We start from the raw sequence: 26115 nt of genomic DNA on the forward strand, positions 1-26115 counted from the left end.
AAGGAATTTGAACTCGAAATTTGGGAAAAAATGAATTTCCCCTCAAAAATCGTTATATCTCTTGAATTATTCATCTCAGACCCCTTAAAAACTCTTTTCAAATATCAAGTTCCAATCTAGAACATACGCAGGTTCTAACGGCGTAACTTACGTCCAGGAGAAGTTGCACCCTCGGGAATATTATCATTTTTTTCTCGAAAATTCCAGATTCAACTACACTTATAAACCAGTCCAGTATAGGATAATTCGAGGATACACAGACCGACAGACGTAGAACCAGATGTTACAAACTGTGTAAAATGCATGTCGAGAGCGAATTCGAAGACTAAGCCCTCTTTTCATCCCGTTAGTAAGCTTTCCAAACCTACCTCGGAAAACGATCTTCCAAAGTAGTCTTTTCAAAATACGTCAAATCCCCGTTCATCCTCGGCAAGAGGCATTCAAAATCCCGCTTAGAAATACTTACTTAATAACTCTAATTCGCCAACGCTCAAAAGGAAAGCTCCGAGATCCGATATTCGTGTTGAATAGGAATTCGCGAACATACCACCCTCTTACGTCTCAGTGATTAAGCTCGACTACATTCGGGCAGGAATCTTTTCCATACCGACATCGTTCCGACGACGTATGCGTTCGGTAAGAACACACACAATCATCCGGGCGCGAAAGATAATCCGAATTAATTCGAAACGCGGGAAATCTAGGTAAGTTCATTAACTCCGAAATAACTCCGTCTTTAACGTCCAGGCTTACGCCGACGACATAGTGGTGATTGTTAGAGGCAAGCATGGGGGCCCACTAAGTAGCCGAATGCAACTTGCTCTCAGAATTATTGAAAATTGGTGCGGGGAAGAAAATAATTCCGTTCACTAGAAGAAGTAATCTCGACCTCAGAGCTCTGGTCTTAAATGGTCAGACTCTGTACTTCTCTAGTGAGTGCAAATATCTTGGTGTTATCCTGGACAGTAAACTGAACTGGGGGAAATATATAGATGAGACTCTTTCCAGAGCCACGGCGGCTATGTGAGCATGCAAAAGACTGTTTGGAAAGACATTGGGAGTGAAACCGAAAATGGTACTGTGGTTATATACAGCGGTAGTACGCCCTATTGTCACCTATGCATCTCTAGCATGGTGGACCAAAACCGAGGAGGTCACCACACGCATCAGGTTGCAGAAACTGCAAAGGCTGGCGTGTATTGATGTCACAGGAGCTATGCGCACAGCTCCCACGGCAGCGCTGGAGGTCATACTAGACTTGCCTCCCTTACACCTACATGTAGGAAATGTAGTCTGCTCGAAGCAATAAGAATTTCCCTTAATGGAAAGCTCCTTCCTGGAAAGTGGGTTGGGCATTTAAGGATACTGAATCAATTAGATTCAAACCATCGGATATTATACTAACCACCTACGATTTTGAAAAGCACTTTGAAACGGTTATAAATGACATTCCTAGTGCAATAAGTCTCGTGAATCGTCTGGACAAAAAGTCATCCATATGGTTCACAGATGGATCAAAAACAGAGAAGGGCACCGGCATTGGGATATATGGACCTAAACTGAGGATCTCTAAAGCCCTGTGAAGTGAGCCCTCGATTTTACAGACCGAGATAATGACTGTTTATGTATGCGTCCAGGAGTGTCTCAAAATGAACCTCAAGGGGGCGCATATCTACATCACCACGGACAGCCAAACCACGCTGAGATCCCTGGAATCGTGTTGTCAGGGGTCTTTGCTGACTTGGGAGTGACGTAACACCATGGAGCAACTGGCCGGGGGAAATAAGGTGACTCTACTATGGGTACCAGGGCACTGTGGGGTTCAACGAAATGAAAGAGCTGATGAACTTGCAAAAAGTGCATCAAGGTTGAGACCTGCTGAACCTGAGCCTTTCTGTGGTATAGGAAAAGACCAATATAAAGCTGCGGTCCAGCTATTGGAGTTGAACAGCAGGACGATCCACTGAACTAACACTCCTAGACTTGTTCAGGCAAAGAAATTCCTGAAGATTTCACCGAACTACGCCAAAAAGCTCCTGAAGCTGTCGCGAGCCGAGCTTTGGGTGATGGTAGGACTGCTGACGGGGCACTGTCGTTACAAACATCATTTGTACCGTATGGGAAAGTCAGCAGACGAGATTTGCAGGCTCTGTGGATCGGAATCAGAAACAGCCGAACACTTGATATGCAAGTGTCCGGAGCTGGCTGGACTAAGAACCATTCACATGGGTAAGCCGGTTCTGGATACCAGAGAGGTAACGGCCAAGGCCCCTAAGGAGGTTGTCAATTTTATTAACGTCGTTGACGACCTCCCTGGGTTTCTATGAATGAGTAGGGTAGTGAAGAAAAGATCTGCATGGTCGCAGTTACCGGAAGGCTTACCGAACCAAAACGACCCCAGTTCAAATAAGAATAATAATAATAAGCTCGACTACATTCGGGCAGGAATCTTTTCCATACCGACATCGTTCCGACGACGTATGCGTTCGGTAAGAACACACACAATCATCCGGGAGAGAAAGATAATCCGAATTAATTCGAAACGCGGGAAATCTAGTTAAGTTCATTAACTCCGAAATAACTCCGGTTTCCGGCGACACGCCCGGAAGTGAATCGCTCGTAATAACAATAATCACCCCTAATCTCCGGAGAAAATCACATTTTCTCCGCGCTCTGCCGTCCCGGCGGACTGTACGTGTTCAAATTTTCAGACGAAACCACCAGTTTGATTACCAATTAACGTTAGTCGTGTGCTGTACCTGTACCTGCGGCCTGATTGGTCCCCTGTCGTTGATTTTTCGTCATCTTCATCGGGTGTTTTTTAATCATGAAGATTAATAACATTTGGGCGAGACGATCTCGGGGAAAATTCGATTTTACGCCCTCTCTCTGGGGATTTTGGTGTTACATCACGAGATCCGCCATCTCTCGGAAATGCACAGAGTTACTACATCCTCCCCTGCCAGTACCGACGGAACCCCAGAAAAGTATTCGTGAAGAGAGATATAGAGAGCGCAAGCGAGTTGTGAAAATGGAAAAGCAAGGCTTAGTGAAGCATCTTGCATCGTGAACGCAGGTCTCCGCCCCAAGTTAGGATCTCCACTTTGACTAGGTGTTCTCGAGCCAATTTTGATGGTGCGCCCTCTTCCTGAGGATTACAATGACATCTTCAGTTTGGCACACAGAGGTATCCTTTCTTCTCCATATTGGAGTATAGTGACTCTAACTAGGTGGGGTTGGATTATATCTCCATCAGTGCCGAAGTAGAGAGTGACGAGATTCTCAAAACACCATCTCTCGGGCATGTATAAAAATAAGTAACGAAGGTGTATAATTTTTCTGGAAATTTTTGGGAAATCTATAGGAGGAAAAATTCTTTGTAGTCAAAGTGTGAAAAAGTCTCTAAACATACAAAATGAATATAGAAGACTTTGGAAGGACTCTTTTGAAATGTATGAACCCAATTGAATGATGCGCTACTAATGTACTTTTAGAGTATCGCTTTGTCGTAGGAATTATTAAAACACTGATGGATGACAGACGAGAACTTTATTGTGGTACAGCACTTGGAAACAACCTTGAACATTCTACTCACTCAACTGGTCATCACCTCGTAACTTCCTCTACTGAACTCTCCTTTTCCTAGTTTTATACCTACAAACATAATAGTATATTGTGCAACAAGTGGGGAGAGTCCAACTTTTCTCGCGAGTGTGGAAGTTTGTGGCACGAGCCAGAAAGGCGAGTGCCGCAAACACACGAGCGAGAAAAGGACTTTCTCCACATGTTGCACACTATACTTTTCCTACAACTGCACAAATTTCAATAATTCAAGTAATGGACTTGATCCAAATCAAAATGGCCTTCGTTGACAGTATATGCTAATTTATTGCGTTTCCATAGAAACGACTCAAAAGCCCAATTTCATTGGTCTACCAAGCTAGGTGTGGGCAAAGTGCCGTGAGAAATAATATTTCCCACAGTATGAGCAATACATAGTTTTGAAATTGTGTAAGATATCAAGAATACGCTACTTTTCATAGCAGTTGTAGGAAAAATCATATTGTATACCTACCTTGAATTTCTTCTTCCTTTTCTTATTCTCTGAGTTGTATGCCTGCACACTAATTAGGGAAGGGGAAAGATATTCTCTTGTTACGACAATTTCGGCAAGACACAAGCATTATGTCTAATTGCTTTTTGTCGCCACATACCTACTGCCTAGCTCGATGGACAACGCAGTTCATCGATGCAGGAGAAATTCGAGGAGAAAATGAACTGAAGGGTACTTTATATATCAACGAGGGGTGTATTCGACTAGAGAAAAAACGAATGGAGTCGAATAATTTGACGGATAATGAGTAGACAGAGTAGATAAAATAATACTCTATTTCAGATAATTAAATCTCAAACACATCCATATTTTACTTATAAAGAACAATTTGCATTGATGCTGAATGCATACATTTAGGTATCTTCCACTCAAACTCGAATGGACCTAACCAAACACCCTGTTTAACTAGGAAATCATTAAAACCACGCTACTTTCCACAACCCACTCTGCACTCAATTTCTAAATTCGCCCAACCTGCCATAACAGTGAAAAGCGAAAACGCAACAGCCACAACGAAACCTTCCAAAATACACTTACGCCCACATATTCGGCCAGGCAGATAGATACAGTCGCCAACAATCAAAGCTCCCAAATCAGCAGGCGCTGACAGGCAACCAACGCACAATGGGAACACGTTGCAACAAGACACCAACGGTCCACTTTCATTGTTACCTCATAAATTATCCACGTACTACAGACGGCAATCTGAGGATGGGCAACTATAGTAGCTAGGACGAGCGGTCAGATAACGCAATACAACAACGTTTTGTTGTCCGACGTGTTGTTCATTACGAGATGCTGTTGCCTGTTGCCAGGGCCGTGCGGTCAAGGGCGGTTAAGGGCGGTTTATCACTCTTCCTGTGTCAGCCACAATTTGTTCTTGTTCAATGGCAATTAAGGCGGTTTTATTGTCCAGCGAAGAGGGAGGAGTTGCCATGTTGTCCGACCGTACAAATAAACTGTTTCCTGTCCTGAAAGTTTCACGTTTTAGCCTAGCTATGGGATCGTGTTGACTGAAAGTTCTTCAGTTCTGAGTGGGTTGCCATATATTACTACTCGCGCCCTTTTGGGTTATAGGCTTGCTGAAAAGTTCGGGAATATTCTGGGAATATTTCAGCTGGTCAGATGTAGAAAGTTTCTTGACGATCTGGAGGGGAAATGTGTATGGGATATTCATATACGGGGGGTCAGAACAATGGCGCGGCCAGGATTTTGTTTTTGGGGAGGTTAGCCACTCCAACTTGATTGCGATCGGTAGATTTCGTCATCAAAAATCGGTATATTATCATTGCTTTTTGGTTGAAATTAGGCTTTTTTAAGTTTTCAAAGGTAATTATAGCTAAAACAATTTCTATTATTTATCCAATAGAACTAAAAAAAATTCAGACAGATCAGAAAGTAGAAGTGGCTTCAGACTAGGGCGTATTTGAAGCACAATTAAAAGCATATATTTCAGTAATGAAACAATAAGAACTTCGGAACCTTTTTCTAGTTACTTAATAGCATTTTTTCAATGGTAGAGCAATACCAGCATCCGTTGGCAATTTCGTAGGTTTCAGAAACGTGACCTCATACAAAGAAATAATAGTATTTCTTTATACAAAGAAATAATAATATTTCTTTATACAAAGAAATGATAATATTTCTTATCGTAGTGTTCAACTGCTGAACCTACAATCTAATAGTTGGTGGCAATAAAATTTGAATTTTATCGTTATTTTCGACAAGCAACCCCTAAGAAATTCCCTCTATATTAAAGTTGCCGATCCTAGCAATGAATGATGCTAGGTTATAAATAATAAACAAAAATCCATAAGAGACATTAGAGACTGTATTTTCATTGACAAACATTCCCTCACAGCTAAAGCACGTCTCAATAAGCAAGTTGCAAACTAGTTAATGTAAAACCGGATATCGGGCAATCGATATTTATGTCAATGATGGATAGATTCTGAGTAAATATGACGAATGGATGTATTGATTGAGATTGAGTTTGTTCAACAACAAACAAATAGATATTAGTTGTTTAACTTTGCTTCCGCCGTTTTGCAATAGATGGCTGTAGCGGTAAGTGGTAGTCGAAATAAATAGAGCGTATATGTCATACAATTAACTTGAGTATTTGTAAACATAACGCCATCGAAATATTAGTCGATTAGTGTCTGCATCATAAAGTTATTCTTGATTAAACTTGTCAGTTTACTAGCCAAATTCTCGTCATTTGCGGGAGGTTTTAATTTTCTACTTCAATATGACGAAGAAGATTGCAGAAATCTGCGGCTGAGGATCATCGAATGCTCTCAAATGACTATGATGAAGCCGCTATTAGTGAAAGAACGTACCGAGAGTGGTTTCAACTCTTCAAGACGGTGATTTTGACGTCGAAGACCAGCATGGCGTTGGAAGAGAGAAGGTTTTCAACGATGCAGAATTGGACCTATTACTTGATCAAGACTCGTGTCGAACGCAACAAAAATTGGCAGGATCATTGGGAGTGATGCAGCAAGTCATTCCAAAACGCTTGAAATCATAGGAATGATTCAGAAACAAGGAAAGTGGGTGCCGTACGAGTTGAAGCCGAGAGATATTGAACAGCGTTTGTTTGCTTGTAAACAGCTGCTTGCAAGGCAAAGACGGAAAGGATTTCTGCATCGCATTGTAACCAGAGACGAAAAATGAGTTCATTACGCTAATTTCAAGCGCAGAAAATCATAGGGATATCCCGGACATGCTTCCACATCGACGGCCAAACCGAATATTCGCGGTTCCAAGGTCATGCTCAGTATTTGGTAGGACCAGCTCGGCGTAGTGTAAGTATTATGAGTTGTTGAAACCGACTAAAACAATTACAAGCGATCGTTAGTAGGCTACAGCTTCAAAGCTGCCATAGCATCACCAGAATCAGATGAAAATCAAAGAGAATATTTCAAAAATAAAATTCTAAAATTTGAATGAGATCAACAAAACTACGAGCACCTGTCTGCCATCAGGTAAACCTCTTTCAGAAACTATATGGATTATATAGTTTAGCCTAGTTCGGCTCATTCCACTGAAATTGGATGGCAAATGTTATAATAGAATGTGTAATATCATCACAAACCGAGAGAGCGAACACTTCATGTGCTGAAACGTAATTCGATTATCGATTATAGCGAATGAGTACCTCGACACATAATTAATTATGGCTTTAAACTGGAGATAAAATGAGAGCCCTCAAAATTTAATTTTCATATGCTCTAACTAATTTAATGGGAGCATCAATGAATAATGATATTAGAGAGGGATAGTTTACTCTGAGGCATGAAAAATTCAACACCAAGAAGGCGTTTGATATTTTTTCTCGGCAGAAATGTTGCATATGATTGAGCTTTCATTCGAAATAATCCAGTCGTCATGATAAATTTCAAGTTCTACTTGTTGTTGCAATCAATATTTATATTTCTTGAAAGTTTTATGTATGGGCGTTTAGAATTCCGTTTTCAATACATAATAATTCGGTTTATGCTGGTCTTTATACACCGGCCCATTCCTAAATAGAGCTTGAAGTGTTTATAAAATTCTAGGCTTAATTTGATTTGAATTCGTGTATTTTCAAAATAAATCAAGATATCAAGGTTAAATAAAAACTGAAAGATAGCGAAAAGGATGGTCTTTTTAATAAACTGTGCGTAAACCCCACAAATTATTAGAACATTTTTTTTTGGTATTCGATATGCTGCTATAGTATAGCACGAAGCTACTGGGTGTTAATGAATTAAGTATGACAGTTTGATTATTCGGCTGAGACGACGATGTAAAAGAATGACTAGGCAGCCCCATGACTTTCTTTTCTTTTCTTTGGGTTGTTGTAATAGATTTATTTTTCATCACTCGTCACGATGCAATGAAGAGAATGGCTTCGATTCATTAGGTTCCCTCAAGGCAATTCGTTCAAAAAAGTTCTTAAACAATTCATATTCCAAATAATATAAAATTGGCTAACATCTGAACATGGCAATAAATGAATAAAATACAAAAAGAAAGAAAAAGAAAAAAATGCGGTTATGCGGTACTGATGATCCCTAATAAGGGTGAAACCGGTATATCGCTACTCTCCCTTGATGACATGCATTCTCCTCGGTTTACTTTCGATTATGATTCCTATGAAATAGCGTGGAAATCTTCTGTTTGACAATGGTTATGTTGATGGCATTTTTGATGATACATTAACCAGATAGATAATTCATATCGTATGATATTACACACTTGGAAATCGTACTTCTTTTTCTTTCTTTTTGCATTTTCTTAATTCATATGCCTTTAGTTAATTGAAGAAACCAGCAAAGGATAGGAATCAATTTAGGTAATCGAATACGTATAATCTATACAGTTCATTTTTCTCATTCTTCGCGATTGTCATTTCGAACAGAGATCAAGCAGCGACGTATTTGTGCAGCCAATGATACCAGAAGTGAAATTTCGAAGTTAAATGGAAACAGTTTTCGAACGAGGCGCTCTCTGCCAAGTTCTTCGAACGACTGCCATTTCAATTTCAGGGATGCCGCAATTTGCTAAGTACCTTCCCTACCAGAGGGATCCTTACTGCTCGGGGATTTATAATTGCTGCAAAATTCAGGTCCTTATTATATGGCAGCCTTGAGAGTTAATTAGTTTTCGAGGGCGTGACGTTTACAGGCATTATGTGCAACGTGTTATTTACGACGAGATGGAAATTTCTCTGTATTTATTATGATCGTGAAAATCTGACTCATCTGCGGACGCGCGAGAGATGAATTAACATTTTATGTTGGTACCTACTTCGGAATTGATATAGGTTCAGTAAAGTCCATAGAGTAATAAACATAGATACGGGAGGTATAAGCAATTTTACATGTCCCCAACATGGTTAGATTACGTTGTCGGCTTGTGATATATTTTCAAATCCACAATTTTACTAGATCGTTATTCAATTCAATTGAATAAAATACACTGCTTGTATAATTGTTGAAGCATCAATAAGGCAGAATGAAATACACTGCGCAAAAGAATTAACGCACATTATGGAAATCTCAAATTCATTCTGCAACTGAAGGTGTTCTCAATGATAATTATTTTTATCAGAATTATGCATGCATATGTTATCCACTTTCAACGTTTTTCTTCAATACAGATGTTTTTTCCCAGCAGGAATAAAAAAAGATGAGATTATCAGGTTTTGTTTTGAATGTATTGGCTCCATTCTGAAATCAGTTGTTCTCGATCAATTCTAGTGATCAATAGTTTTTCTTTCGTTTGATTTTCTACACTCGATCGCTATGCAACGCGAAACACGCAATTTGACCCAAGAGGAATGTGCCCAAACGGTAGTTTTGCGAGAAGAAGGGTGGACATACACAAGAATTGCAGAAAGGTTTGGAGTTTCCCATACAAGTGTGTCCAGAATGTTGCAGCTATTCAGGGAGACAGGTATGAATGTCCGAAGACCAGGACAGGGTAAACCACGGGTAACAACTGCCATTCAAGAACGTTACTTGAGAGTTTCTTCGTTGAGACAACGGTTTGCAACCACTCGCCTCCTTCAAAATCAGCTTGAGCAAACTCATGGGGTGCAAATTAGCACTCAGACAATAAGAAATCGCCTCAGAGAATATGATTTAAGGCCTCGTGTCGCGGCAAGAGGCCCAGCTCTTACCCCAGCCCATCGAAGGGCGCGTTTGGATTTTGCGAGAGAGCATATCCATTGGGAAGAGGCTGATGGGGAAAGAGTGCACTGAGCATATCTTTCATGTGGACGTCTGTATACAAGGGAATGTCGATCACAATGGTAGAGGCAGAATCTAGACTCATCTGTGAAGAGCACTCTTTCCCAATCAGCCTCTTCCCAATGGATACAAAAAGTCAAAAATAATCTCTGCATGTCACTTCTTTCAATATTCAATATCAAAATATTAATCGAAGGTCAAAGAATTGTTTCAAATATAAAAACAATGATTTAAATAGTTCGCAGAATAAAATCACAAGATGAAAATTGTCCTCCTGTAATACAATGAAAGCGCAGTGAGCTGAGCGTATCAAATTATAACCCGTGCAGTGCTTTTTGTTACATGTGTATTTCATGCCTTGACGTGTAATTAAAATGTCGCCAGCTTTGAAAAACATTTTCCACAGAACAAACACCGTTGGAACAGCTACACCTCTCATCGTTTACTGCAATTAATCCCTTGTTCTGTTGGTTCAAACTGTGGGGGGAAATTCAAACAACTAATATATTTCAGACCTACTCCGGCAATTTTCTACTAACTGGGTTCAAACAAGAGTAAGTTGGATGAATTATCCCGTAGATTTTCATACTTCATATTAATGTGCTGGAACATTCAAAATGGCACACCTGGGTATATTGTAGAAGCACAGAAGAGATGAAAACGATGAGAAGTTTATTGTTCTCAGTTTGGTTTTCGTCCATGACAACAATACATAGAATTCAGGAAGATATTGTTAAATAAATATCCAATATTTCTGTGATCATAAGTCCGATAATGTTGAGATTTTACGCGTCAATACCTCTGTATTGACTGCATTTACGCGTCAATACCTCTGTATTGACTGCATTTGCGCGTCAATACCTCTGTATTGACTGCATTTACGCGTCAATACCTCTGTATTGACTGCATTTACGCGTCAATAACTCTGTATTGACGCGTAAAATCCTAACTTGAATCTCTTGTAATGGAATTACTTGGTAATATTTCTCGATATATTCTGCTTGCATTTTTATATTTATGAGAACGCTATGAAGACGAAATTCTTCACACGGCTCGAAATAATTCTTCTGCATTGACGCGTAAAATCTCAACATTATGGGAACTCCAATCACAGAAATATTGGATATTTATTTGCTAATATCTTCTTGAATTCACCATGATTCTGATGAATTAGTCGAAACGGCATTTTGCATTTAGTTTAAAATTGTTCAGTCCCTTCACTCCATTTCTGAATGGAGTAAAAAATGACTCCCAAACTCTATTATAACCTATTCAACAGCGAGTCGAGATAATACTTCAGCTTTTTCATTGAACTTTATCACTGCGAAAATACTAGAAAGCGGTGTTCATCCTTGTCGTCCATAACTTCCTATTCGGTCGTATTCGACAAGGACCCATCTGGCACTGATATATCCTGTGGATTCCTGTTGAATAATTTAGATCGATTTTGAATGAATCCGTCTTTATTTCAGCTGTTGGACGTATCGCTTCTGAAATAAATTCACCGCATAACACGTCGTCCTTGGTCGTTTAGAATTGCAGATGTATTTTATGATTGATGATAGAGATGTGTTATGCGTTGTGCAATCATAGTGCTCAACAACTTCTCTCCGAATGAGACTTGTTTGCTCAGAATGAGAAAGAATCTTTTGTGTACTTTTCATCTGATTTTCAATCAATATGTGATGTAATGGACTCATCTACTGTACATAAAATTCCTATCGAACTGCAAATCAGCAATACTTCCTCAATAAATGAGCTGGAATCCACATTCCTTGAGTGTCTTAAGACACTCTATAATATGGAATATTTCCCTTCTGTCATAAATTCAATGTATATGGAGAAGAATTATCGAAAATTACAGCGATAATTGCCTTGTAGGAAGCGAAACAGAACTGTGATAATTGTTCTGTTCATAGATGCATAGTTTCTATGCATCTTACACAGTTCGAATCTATGGCAATTCCATTCTACATCAGTTTGACAAGTGATTAACAGTTTATTCATGAAATATTCCCCCGAATTACACTCGTGCATCAAAATGACCGGATAATTTCGCATTCCAGCGTGTTTTCTCTGAAAAACTGCATACGGTCATTTTCATTTTTGGAGAAAGAGCCCGACACCGAAGGTGGAGGGCTCTTTCTCCAAAAATGAAAATGAACTCATGCAGTTTTTATGACAACACGCTGTCATGCAAAATTATCGGTAATTTTGATGCACTTGTGCAATTACTTACGATAATTTTCTAGATAGGATTCAAAGCTTTATATCGAAGCTTCTCATAAAAATAATATCAGACGAAATAGCATCAAGAGGAACATTCATGTGATAGCAAGACTTCAGAAGAAGCATATGGACAATAGATGCGTTATTTACATTAAGACAGATCACCAAAAAAGACCTGTGTGCTTCGTTAACCTCATCCAAGCTATAGAAAGGGTACGACTAACTGACATAGACTACTAAGTAGAACTACCAAAACAACTAGAAGTAAACCCAAACATCATAAGACTTATTAGCCAACTAAATACTAACAACTCAACACTCTTCGAGATGGACTCGAAGCTGACGAAAGAAATACCAATATCGACAGGAATACGACAAGGAGATAGCTTAAACCTTATGGAAAAAAGAGAATACAATCCACAATAAAGATGACTACTTGTTCATCTCCACCCAAAAAGCCCAATGCCTCTCTATATCCAGGGAACTGAGAGTTAGCAAATTAGCACATGTCATCCACATACCCGGCCTCCAAATAAACAAGCAGCTGAAATCTAAAAGAAGAGGTGCAGATTCGAACAACAAAAGCCACTCTGATTTCAAAATACCTACCTGATTTAAAAAGGAGGAAGAAACACTTTAACACATCTGGCAAGGTGTGAATTCACACAACGTATGTTTGGCCAATCATGACATATGCCATTGGAACCAGAGCAAAAAAACAACGAGACAACTAAGACCCACAGAGATACGAATACTGAGAATATAACAGGATATACTTCAGACGATCATAAGAGAAATTAGGAAATTAGAAACATCTACAAAATATGGTAAGATAGGCCAGAACAAGACGAAGACAATGAGGAGACCACGTAGATAGGATATCCGACAACCGACTTGCTAAAATAGCAGATACAGAAAAGCCTAACTCCGCAAGACTCTCAGGAAGGCCACCAAACCAAGCTGGACATCCCTAGAATGAGATACATTGTAGAAAACACAAAAAGAAGAAGAAAAGAGGATCCAAATATAATTGTTTTGAAGCATCAGGTTTATAAGACACTCTCACATTAATCCTCAGTAATCTGAGTTAAAAGATCAAATTTCTTGACAATAGAGGATACATTACTCTTATATCATAAAAACCCATTATTACATTAAAAGACTAGGTAACACGTATAACCAACTAGTTTAGAATATAAAATGAGGCAATAGATGACGCTTTACATCGATAATTCACAAATCTTATGACAAAGTTCTTCCCTGAAATAATTTCATCTCCCTATCATTTTCAATCTATCATTACTATCACAACCATTGAATAACATACTTGAACTATTCGTAAATTAAATTTTCCCCATTGTATAACCCCTTTCCAACCTTTCATCTTGCATAAATACAAGTTTGTATCAGTTGTGAATTAATAGAAATTATTACTTCGTTCCAGGAAAGAAACTTCTTATGTGCAGCCATCAGCTTAGAATTAGCAGTAAGCACAATTTTTTACATAAGCCGAGTCTCAATACTGCCAGGTCTACATCCCGACTACATCATGATTGTATGTTGTGTGCGGACTCAAATTTCTACCACAATTACTTTGTTACTTGTTTTCCTTCCGAAGTTCTGGTACCAACAAAAACAAGTCAGGACACTGGCTCAGGAATATTCATGCAGAGTGGATGCTTTCAAAGTGAGTTATGTTTCTATAATTTCGCTGGTTGATCACACGGTTTAGTGAAAATATTTATCTGTCAAGAATTGACTAAAGACATTATTCTGTACTAAGGTAAGGATCTTATACTAATTATTTATTGTTTCAATTCGATAGTTCTTAACGTTCGTGATGATAATAGTGTTTTTTTGTTTGATCTTATTATTGCCTCCAAGTCGATCGGAAGAAGCTACGAATTCATCGAGCAAAGTAGCTTGACTTAACCAACTACTTAACTTGAAAATCGAGCTCGTGAAGAATAACATACTTGACTTGATTTTCAAGCTACTTGGCTTGAGCATGAAGTTGTAGTTTTTCAATCTCAAGTCAAGTATTTATTTATCAAGTTTTCGAATCATATCAAGCTACTTGATTTTTAGCAGTTTTATTGTGTAGTGTCACATCATTAAAAAAAAATGATGGAATGAGAAGGAATCTTACAAGAAACACTTTCATTCATTAAACTTATTGTATAACCTGAAAGAATCAACTATTTAAAATGAAACATAAATTAAATGACTCAAAATCATAACAAAATAAAAAATTAATAATCATAATATTGAGGAACCTCCAGACTTTGTTTAATTTCATAATTTTCCATCCAGGATCTAAGACACATGAGGCATCTTATAGATTTGTCGCCTAACCTATTGCGGATTTTTGTAACTGTAAGAGCAGCTCTGGAAAATTGTCTTTCAACAGGAGCTGAAGTTGCTGGCGTTGATAAAAAATCCTTGGCCATTTTGGCCAAGTTTGAAAAGATATTTCTGAAACTACCAAAATCTGCCAATAGATTCAATAGAAATGTGAGAAAACTACTAATAAAGTCACACAGGCGAATGTTTTAAACTTTCGGCGCTCGAGAAATCCCCTTATTCAGTCTAAGCGCGCACGAGATTGCAGATATATATGCCGTGCGACGCGTGCATATCAAGCTCAAGTAATATCAAACACCTTGATATCAATTCAAGCAATATACATGTAGACGTCACTCTTGAAGGCGACTTTTTTGACGAATAAAGTCGAATTTTTGAGAAAAATGTTTATATACTGGTAAAGCCCGAGTCTTATTGAGTGAAGTGTTAATTTGGGTGTCTGTAAAGTAACTTACCGACGTCTCTGGCCTAACGAATAGTAAGCAAGACTTTTCATTTTGTTAAATATACCGTAATTAATCCATACAGCTGCATCTGCAAAAAATTACGTAAGAATTGATTTCCCAGATAGTCTCCTAAGATTAGCATTATTCATTTTTGATTTGAAAATTGAATAATATTAATCTCAACGAAAATTATGAAAACTAAAACTGACATCTCTGGGGCCAATTCCATTAAAGAAAACTCATATAACATCCTTAAAAGGAACACCAAGATATTTTTTCAACAAATACAAAAGTTTAAGTCCGGTATCCTACTCTTACTCAAACACGGGCGCTAAAGTGCACTTTAACGCCCGCTCGTAAAATATTTTATGAGCTATTAGCTTTTCGGGTCGAATACTGAAGCTAGTAGCGTGGTTGACGTGAACCGGTGGAAATTCAGTTGAAGAAATTTTCCAAGATTTATTACCCCGCGGCTGAAACTCCAACTAACCCAGTTTCGGCTATACAGTGCATCCCATTTTGGGTGAGACAACCAGGTTTCTGGCTTGTTATTTAAGATAGAGCCTTGCGGTTTTCACGTTCCTGTCCTACTTTTTCGTGAAACTCAAGTTGGTCTAATCAGATTCTGCATAACTGTTTCCGTTCAAAAGATACAGGGTGATTTTGGAAATTGATACTTTTCGGACCCCTCCTTTATCTCCGAAATTATTAGAAATAATGCTGAGCTGAAAACTACGTCTGAATCAGAATTCTGCGTAGAATCCAGTGGCGTACTCAATTTTTTTTTTCGGGGTATGGTTTTGAAGATTCAACACAAACCTATATTTTTTTTAATGGAACACCCTGTATATTATTACTTCATTGGATTCGTAATTTTTTTCCTTCAAAATGATGTATGATACTATGTAGGTAGGATGTTCAGAAATATAAAAACACACTAAAACATCAAATAATGATGGTTTTTTTGTTAATGGGCAATGGATTTCTCATATAAAAAAAAAATCAATAATAATAATAATAATTCATTGCGATGACAGCTAGATCAGATTGGTTTTTTCTTCCCAATCTTGCTTGATAAAACAATGCTGCCAAATGCATAGTAGCCATAATAACAACAAGAATGTTTGTATCATCAATAACCTACTACTTTTTAAAAATCAAAAGTAATAATCCACTTATTGAAACTTGGGAAATTCATGACCCATTAACAAAAAAACCATCATTATTTGATGTTTTAGTGTTTTTTTATATTTCTGAACGTCCTACCTACATAGTATCATACATCATTTTGAAGGAAAAAAAATTACGAATCGAACGAAGTAATAATATACAGGGTGTTCCATTAAAAAAAATATAGGTTTGTGTTGAATCTTCAAAACCATACCCCGAAAAAAAAATTTGAGTACGCCACTGGATTCTACGCAGAATTCTGATTCAGATGTAGTTTTTACCTCAGCATTATTTCTACTAACTACGGAGATAAAGGAGGTGTCCGAAAAGTATCAATTTCCAAAATCACCCTGTATCTTTTGAACGGAAACAGTTATGCAGAATCTGATTAGACCAACTTGAGTTTCACGAAAAAGTAGGACAGGAACGTGAAAACCACAGGGCTTTATCTTAAATAACAAGCGAGAAACCTGGCTGTCTCACCCAAAATGGGATGCACTGTACGTTTCGAAAAAGCCGAATCGAATCAAAGGCGTAGTAGCGCGTAGAGATAAAAATTCAATACAGAATGTGCAGAATCATCGCGCGAGGCTGGAGAAAGCTTCATTAATCAACTTCTTAATTTATCGATTTCGGCCGTTGAAACGGCACAAAATGAATGAGAAAGGTAAGGCTAGCGGATACTCGGCCGAAGATTCCTGTACCCTATGATTAATGACACCGAAAACAATGCGTATCATGGCTCCATCTCTGTTTTTATAGACTCAAACATAGAAGCAGCAACGGTTGTAGCAACTTCAGCGTTCATTTGATGGAGGTGCAAAAAAGATCTTAGACTCGTGTTCGGTCTCGCATATAGATTATACAAAAACAGGCAGTAGATACAAGGTTGTTCAATAAATTTGGCGGTTTGATGAGAAAAATACAATTTTATGGTTTTCTGACCGAAAAACTCCATGTCTGATGAATTTTTAATTAGGAAAGAAATGGAAGACACACTTGTTTTTATATATTTATATTCTAAGCAGAGTATCGATTTCGGCACTAGGCCATCAAGAAACATTTGTGAAATTGTACATGTTATGTTATCCTCTAATTCGTAATTTTATTGTTTATTTCTTCTTTTTAGCTCACCTGATGATGGCCTAGTGCCGAAATTGATAGTCTGTCTTAGAATATAATTATATAAAAACAAGTGTGTCTTCCATTTCTTTCCTAATTAACAATTTTATGGTTTTAAATACTCTTAATTATTAAGTGTTGTCTCCCTAAACATCAATACACTTGTTCCAACGAGATTCCAATTCATGATTTCCATCCCTGAAGTGAGAATCTGGAAGGGTTGCTGAATACGCTTCTACAGCTGTTATGACCTCATCATTTGATGAAAAACGCTTTCCACGCATGACTTTTTTAGGTTTGGAAACAGATGGAAGTCACTAGGGGCCAAATCTGGTGAATACGGTGAATGCTCTAACAATTTGAACTTTAATTTATGGATTTTAGCCATTGACAAAATACTCTTGTGAAACGGTGCATTGTCCTGCTGAAAAAATGTTTTTTCTTCTGCAAATCGGGTTTTTTCTCACGAATTTCTTCCTTCATCTGATCTAAAAGAATAGAATTATATTCAAAATTAATTTTTTTACCATTCTTCAAGTAATCCACAAACGAAATTCCTTTGGCATCTCAAAAAACAGAAGCTAACACCTTCTTGGCCGATTTTTGGACACGAACTCGTTCTTGAACCAAAGAACCAAGCACACACCACTCTTTGATTCAGGATCATGATGATAGACCCATAGTGATTGATCGACGCATGAAATCCACCTTATCCTTTCGAAAACGCTCTAAATGTTGCTGAGAAAGTCGCATTCGAATGTGTTTTTTTCATTGATAGCGAATGCGGAACTCATTTTGCCCACAGCTTTCTGCAACCCATTAATTCAGTCAGAGTATTGCTAACACTTCCCAATAAGATGCCTTAGGCTTCTACAAAATCTTTTTCATTCACTCGACGATTTTCCAATACGATATCCTCTATTTTTTCAATGATTTCTGGTGCTATTGCAGCTTCTGGACGTCCTTGACGTGGAATATCTTCAAGGCTTATACAACCACGTTTAAATTGAGCAACCCATATTTCTACTGTACTAATTAAAGGCAAATAGTCCTTATACACATATTTGAACCTTCCAAAAATTAAAATTCGCTAACTGTACGATACTTGATAGGACTTTTCATGCCTAAAATTAACCAAGGAATCTATTACTATAATTTCATTTGTACTACCATAGAACACTCTGTAGAGTGACAATTCCAAACTACGTTTAATATTGATGAAACCACCATAGCCATAAAAAATTCAAAATGAATATCATTAATAAAATAACTATTTTGGTTTCGGAAAAACAAGTTCAAATTATGTGCAAAGTTTCAAGCTGATCAAATTATCAGAATCATATAAAGTTCAAGAACTATATTGGTAAGGAATCAGACAAGGCAGTTGAATCAGAATTGGTACCAGAAAAATATTATGGTGCAGCAGCTGATTTCTTTCAACAAATTTTATAGTTTCCTTGAAATGTCTCAGATGAATCTGGTTGATTCAAATGGATTACAATTCATTATTGCCAAATGTCATTTACATTCAATTATACTAAAGTAATTCCTCGTTTTATACACGATCAAAATGATATCACCAAACTTCGAAGACTCCGAAGAAAAGAGGAATGATAATAATAGACATGCGACGATATGTAAATTTGAATCTCATAACACGCTTCAATAAAGATCCCAGATACGTTCAAAGAACCATAATTCACACACAGATTCGTGACTTCGTGAATACCTTTACAATTTGAATGTACTGTTACATTGTGAACTTTCGATTTAGGTCATTTGTGGTACTAATTGAATTATTGTGTCAAATGTTCAAGACGTGATCTATTGGGATCCAATTTTCTCATCACTTTTCTTCAACAATGTACTGGACAGGTTATTTGGTATATTACTCTCAACTCACTTATCAATAACTTCATAGATTATTTCTTCTTCTTCGCGGAATAATAGTAATTGAAAAAATAAAATTGACTAGAATTTTTCAGAGTTGGACTGGGTTTTGCATTCTATTTTCCAAATCCAGTACATATATCATATTATTTATCTAACTGAAGACTTGTAAATTGAACCCTCCATTTCACAAACCCACTAGTTGTCTAAACATAGCAACCACGATAGTGTTTTAAAAGAAACCTCAAAGGGGCTCATATTCATATCCCTATGGACAACTAGGTTAAGCTGAGGTCCTTAGGATCATATAGCTAGGGGTCTCTGCTGATATGGAGGGTCGTAATAGTATAAAGCAACTGGCCAGAGGCAATAAAGTAATTCTACTATGGGTACCGATATTGTGATATTGAAGGAAATGAAAAAGTCAAAGAAATTGAAAAAGAGCATCAGGTTAACACCTGTTGGTCATGAGCCTGAGACCAATATAAGGCAACCCTCTGAAAGAACTCTCCTGGTCTTGCTCAGGCAAAGAAATTTGTGGTTCTTTCACTGACCTTTACCAGGAAGCTCTTGAAGCTGCCACGAGCTGTGCTTCGAGTTTTGGTGAGACTGCTGACAGGACACTGTCATTGGAAATATCTTTTGTACCGCAAGCATAAGTCAGCAGACGATTTGCAGGTTCTAAGAAACGGAGGTAGAAAAAGCTGAACAATGGTGTGCAAATTTCCGGGGTTGATTGGCCTGAGATCCACTCATATGGGAACTGGAGACTCACGAGTTGAGGGCCAAGGCTCTTCAGGATGTTTGCGGTTTCGTTAACAGTATCGACTGCCTCCTTAGGTTTGTATGAATAGGTAGGATTAAGAACAAGAGATTCAAGTGGTCGCTGTCTCCAGAAGGCTAGCAAAGCTGCAACGACCTCGATTCAGTAATAATGAAAACTACTTGACATCTATCAAGTTGGTTCGTGAACAATTCCTTTTAATGTGTTTGGTCCAAAGGAGTCATTCAAAAAGACTAGAGAGACATACAGAAAGCTGGATGGTGCAAAATATCATTAGTTTTTCGCTACAATTTTTTGTTCACGCTACCGAAAAGTCCATCATCGAAAGCAATAAACCGAAATGATGTCGTAGAGTTTCCGTCCCACCGCCACCCCGACTTCGAGTCCGACCGAGCAGACAAGTCCATAAAAATTTATACGGAACCCTTTTCTCATATCCCGTCGGAGATAATGAAATAAGACCGAAAGACATTGAGAAGCAAATTGAATTCGACGGGCGGGGAGTAACCGAAAATGGGATTTCGGCTTCTAATCATCCAAACGGCGACCCTCGCGCGAACTTCCCGTAAGATTCCAGGATTCCTACTCAATTCGAGATCCAGAATCTGCGGAGACCCGAACCAATTAATCATTGGCATCTCTCCGTGAATGGTGCAGATGAGAGAGACGGGCACACCGATTATCACGATTGCGTCATGATTGGGACGGAAAAAGATGCCTAGTACGGAACTTCAAGCACTCGGTGATTTATACGAAAACTTCGTTAGGACACAACCCTAAATGATACAGGATCGTATCGAGAGATTCGGTTCCGAAAAGCAATGTTTGAGTTGTTTTCCGTTCGTGAACCGGATTGATTTTATATTCGGCATTATGAAAATTGAAAACGTGCAGTGGGTGATATGCTTCAGTCGTTTCAAGTCTTCACTTGAAAGATTGGCATTCAATGTAAATAAAGGGTGTGTTTTTTAGAGCTATAGAACTTTAAATTGCAATAAAACAACGATGGATTATTCGATTGACATAAATTTTAGTTATCCGCAAGATAATCTTGTGGCATTACATTTCAAATATGATTTCTGGCATATGACCGCCATGACTAGCTCGGATGTAGTCCAATCTGGACGTCCAATTTTCGATTACTTCTTCCAACATTTGTGGCCGTATATCGGAAATAACACGGCGAATGTGGTTGTTCAATTCAGAATGAAAAAGTTAGTATTCATGGCTCTATACCGATCACCATTGACTGTAACGTTCTGGCCATCATCGTTTTTGAAGAAGTACGGACCAATGATTCCACCAGCCCATAAAGCGCACTAAACAGTCAGTTTTTCTGGATGTAACGATGTTTCGACATACACTAGAGGATAAGCTTCACTCCAAATGCGGCAGTTTTGTTTGTTGACGTAGCCATTCAACCAGAAGTGCGCTTCATCGCTAAACAAAATGAAATGGACGTAGTGCGCGATACGTATTCCGCACAGAACCATTATTTTCGAAATAAAATTGCACTATTTTCAATCGTTGTTCAGGCGTGAGTCTATTCGTGATAAATTGCCAAACCAAACTGAGAATAAATCACTTGACAGCTGATAAATCGGTCGCCATCTTGAACAGTAATGCCAACTTAAAGTTATATACCTCGAAATAAAACACCCATTGTTGAACATTTCAAACTTATCGAGAGACTTATAAGCGAGCATTGGTTCTAATTGCTTATTCAATTATTAGGCAGAGCAATATAAACTGAATAAATTGCATGGTTTGCGTGAAGGGCAAGTTTTATCGTTCACACAGTCATAAATCCTATCCTTTTTTTATCCCTAACATACTGACAGCATCATAATCACAGAAGAAAAAGATGGAATATCTATAGATTTACCTCTGTAATTTGTGAATTTTCCTATTTGAGAGTGTGATTGTAAATTTTGATGAAACTGACACCGAAGACGAGAGACAATAGAGAAAGTTTTTTTTATAATTTTTCTCAGATCGTGTTTGATTCTTCACATTTATTTAAATTCGATTTGTATTTCTATTAATGTACAATTATGTGAGTTATTCCTAGTTTAACTCTGGGTGGACAGTCAATTTTTAACTTTTGAAGTCAAACTTGATAGCACTGAAGAGGTTCATATGGTACTACTTCTTTGAGTGCTTAAATTTCAGCTAAATATGATTCTCTGTATGTGATTGGCGTATTAAGTATTTTCAATATGGGCACCAATTTTATTGATTGGAAATAAGTACCTCATTGTTCAGTGAGATAACTGAAGAATTAGGGAGATATTGAAGGTAGTATTTTGATTTTCAAATATGGTTTCCAGAACGGTAGACTTTCAAAAGTGCAAGTAAAGTTTATCTTCGATTTCTTTACAGGATATCAACGCCCATGGTCCACTAGCCAGCCACAACAGTGACGTCGAAGTTGGGGAGTTCACGTTGGCTGATATGTCGCCGGATGACATAAGAGCGGAACTGAAGAGACTCTACCTACAGTTGGAAATTTTCAAGAGTAAAACCATCTGCAGAGATAATCCTCACATATCCAAGAGACGTGGTGGCAGGAAAGCTGCTCACAGAAGGTTCAGTTTGCAGGTAAATTTATTGAATTTTCAATTGGCAAACTTACATCGGTGCTTCTTCGACTGAAAAACAAAAAGGATATGAATGTAATGATATTAAATTAATCAGGAGATTGACAAGAAATGAGATCAATGAAGATTCTAGAATTCTCGTTAATGATATGAATTTTGGAGTCCAATGAGTTTGGAGGAGGTTACTACAGAATATTTTCGAAATTTTTTCAAACAGAAACATCGTGATACTTGTGCATAGCATCAATTAGGATTTGATTCATAGGTAGCAGTAGGAATTGGTAACCTTTTTCATACTGGAAAAAATGTCATGAATATTTACTGATTTTGGATCTTTGATGTCCATACCTAACATTTCACTCAATAGGTCTCAGGCCTAAGTAAAAACAGATTTTTCTTAAAAATTCTACTCACAAAACTGATACATGTGCTCCTCTAACTTTTCAAAACCTTTTCTGTTTGAAGATTCGTATTTGCTTTCAAAATGGGATTCAACCTCAGCAATCACTCTTTCATAAGAACGAAATTTCTTACCCTAAATTATACTCGAAGGAATCGAACGGTATCTGTAATATTGTCACATCCTGCATAAAGCAAAGAGTAACAAACAAAGACTTTCTATCAAATATATTGTAGCTGAAATAGAGGAAAATATTCAACTCATTTCCAGAACATAGATTGTTTATTTCTTGAGAAACCTAGGGGGCCAATACTTTTGCCAATGTGTGTATAAAATCTAATAGATAACGCTTAAAATGCATATAATCACCGAAAAACCATTCCTCTCTCTACCAACAACGTAACTATTCATCTGAGAATTATAATTCTAGTCCATAACGGTATCCTTCTTTCGGTTTAGATGAGTAGTCAAATTAGTAACCACATAGAATATTTCGATATGCTAATTATTCTAGATGTATAATCATAACTTTACAGTTGAGCGTGAAGAATTAAGAGGTATAACAATGGGTTAAGATTTCTCATCGAAGTATGGAATGAGCGGTACATAATATGTCTACCTATAGCAATGGTTTATAGCGTTAAGAGTACATTTCCTGATACAAGTCTTCGGAAATACGTACAAACCGTTAAATTGGTGCCTAGACTGGGCATTTAACTGAAAAATGTGGAAAATTCATAGAATTATTACGAATCATAGTGGTGCCCCTATAGATGATCCTCCATCATCAACAGTTGGAAATGTGATTATATAAGCTGTGGATCATTTGTTTAATTACTTCTTATATCTCACGCAATGATATTTTTTTCTTTGAAAATAACCTACTGATGCTTTTTTCAAATCAACTAAGTGACTTACTTATTTATAAGTTTATGCTAATATGATCATTTTCTGATATGATAGTGAATAGCTTAGTACCTACAGGAAGAGTAAGACAAAAATTCTTGACATGTTGGAGAGTGTATAGGTTATCGCGGTGGACAAACACATTATTAACAAATTTATTGAAAAAATTGTAAACCCTTTCTATTTTTTTCCAAACTTCAATCATTTACTCCTTGCTATATTGTCAATGTTTCACCAAAAAAATTTTTAATTGAAACAGCTCCTTCTGGGTGTTACAGTTTCTTTCTCTGTTATAACGGGTGTTTTTTTCGAGGTATATAACTTTAAGTTGGCATTACTGTTCAAGATGGCGACCGATTTAACAGCTGTCAAGTGATTTATTCTTAGTTTGGTTTGGCAATTCATCATGAATAGACTCACGCCTGAACAAGCTTGCAAATAGTGCAATTTTATTTCAAAAATGATGGTTCTGTGCGGAATACGTATCGCGCACTACGTCCATTTTATTTTGTTTAGCGATGAAGCGCACTTCTGGTTGAATGGCTACGTCAACAAACAAAACTGCAGCATATGGAGTGAAGCTAATCCTCAAGTGTATGTCGAAACACCGTTACATCCAGAAAAACTGACTGTTTGGTGCGCTTTATGGGCCGGTGGAATCATTGGTCCGTACTTCTTCAAAAACGATGATGGCCAGAACGTTACAGTCAGTGGTAATCGGTATAGAGCCATGATTACTAACTTTTTCATTCCTGAATTGAACAACCATGATGTCCAGGAGCTGTGGTTCCAACAAGACGGCGCAACATGTCACACAGCTCGTGCCACAATCGATTTATTGAAAGACACGTTTGGTGACTGCCTAATTTCACGTTTTGGACCTGTGAATTGGCTTAGAAAGATCTTGTGATTTAACACCGCTAGACTACTTTCTGTGGGGCTATGAAAAGTCATTGGTCTATGCGGATAAGCCACAAACCCTTGACCATTTGGAAGACCACATTCGCCGTGTTATTCCAGATTTACGGCCACAAATGTTGGAAAAAGTCATCGAAAATTGGACGTCCAGATTGGACTACATCCGAGCCAGCCGTGGCGGTCATAAGCCATAAATCATATTCAAAATGTAATGCCACAAGATTATCTTGCGGATAAATAAAATTCATGTCAATCGAATAATCCATCGTTGTTTTATTGCAATTTAAAGTTCTATAGTTCTAAAAAAAACACCCTTTAGTATATTCAATACCTAAAAATCAAAATTCGAAATCACCTCCACAGGTTCTCCCTGTGCATCAGCAACAAAATAAGCTGCGAATATGGCGATTTTCCACAAAGCATCTGACGAAACTCAACGAGCGCGGTAACGAGCAATTTTTCAGAAAGGCATTGTGGGGGTGGTTCATTACTATGCGAATACATGAATCAATATAGTGCAGGATCAATGTATCCGAATCGAAGGAAAATTTCGACAAATCCCTCGCGGATTTGTCGAATTCTGTCGACTTTCGCATAGAGGATGCTCCGGAGAGCGACGAAATCCGGGAAATATGCAGGAACGTGGAAAATTGCTAGGAAATTTATCGCCGTTCGCTAAGGTCGTAAGTTTCGAATTCTGAATTGTGCAAGAGTTATCGATGGGGGGATACTTGGAAATATACGGGGAGCTGAAGGGCTGAATTCACGTTTTCAATTGATTAGGCATGAATACTTTCGGAAGTTTGTTCGCAACTTGATAAGTCCACGCAATATGAGAAAACGAAGCGAGTGGAATAGGAGAGGCGAACGCATTTTTAGCGCACTCTTGCTGCAAAACGATTATAACTAAAGGGTGTTTTTTTAGAGCTATAGAACTTTAAATTGCAATAAAACAACGATGGATTATTCGATTGACATGAATTTTATTTATCCGAAAGATAATCTTGTGGCATTACATTTTAAATATGATTTCTGGCCTATGACCGCCACAGTTGGCTCGGATGTAGTCCAATCTGGAAGTCTAATTTTCGATGACTTTTCCCAACATTTGTGGCCGTATATCGGCAATAACACTTCGAATGTTGTCTTCCAAATGGTCAAGGGTTTGTGGCTTATCCGCATAGACCAATGACTTTACATAGCTCCACAGAAAGTAGTCTAGCGGTGTTAAATCACAAGATCTTGGAGGCCAATTCACAGGTCCAAAACGTGAAATTAGGCGGTCACCAAACGTGTCTTTCAATAAATCGATTGTGGCACGAGCTGTGTGACATGTTGCGCCGTCTTGTTGGACCCACAGCTCCTGGACATCATGGTTGTTCAATTCAGAAATGAAAAAGTTAGTAATCATGGCTCTATACCGATCACCAT

At 37.9% G+C, this 26115-nt stretch overlaps 1 protein-coding gene across 5 annotated transcripts in view; it reads left to right on the forward strand.

The window, feature by feature from the left end:
- Positions 1–26115, forward strand: part of LOC123678746 (probable G-protein coupled receptor 158) — a 101296-nt gene that overhangs the window by 68880 nt on the left and 6301 nt on the right. For all 5 annotated transcript variants that reach the window (XM_045615919.1, XM_045615918.1, XM_045615915.1 and 2 more), the window contains exons 8-9: positions 13529–13771; positions 22243–22461. In XM_045615919.1, coding sequence (XP_045471875.1) covers positions 13529–13771; positions 22243–22461 — 462 coding nt within the window. The remainder of the gene's footprint in view (positions 1–13528; positions 13772–22242; positions 22462–26115) is intronic.

This window comes from Harmonia axyridis, chromosome 4 (assembly GCF_914767665.1).
Source record: "Harmonia axyridis chromosome 4, icHarAxyr1.1, whole genome shotgun sequence".
NCBI classification, from domain to species: domain Eukaryota; kingdom Metazoa; phylum Arthropoda; class Insecta; order Coleoptera; family Coccinellidae; genus Harmonia; species Harmonia axyridis.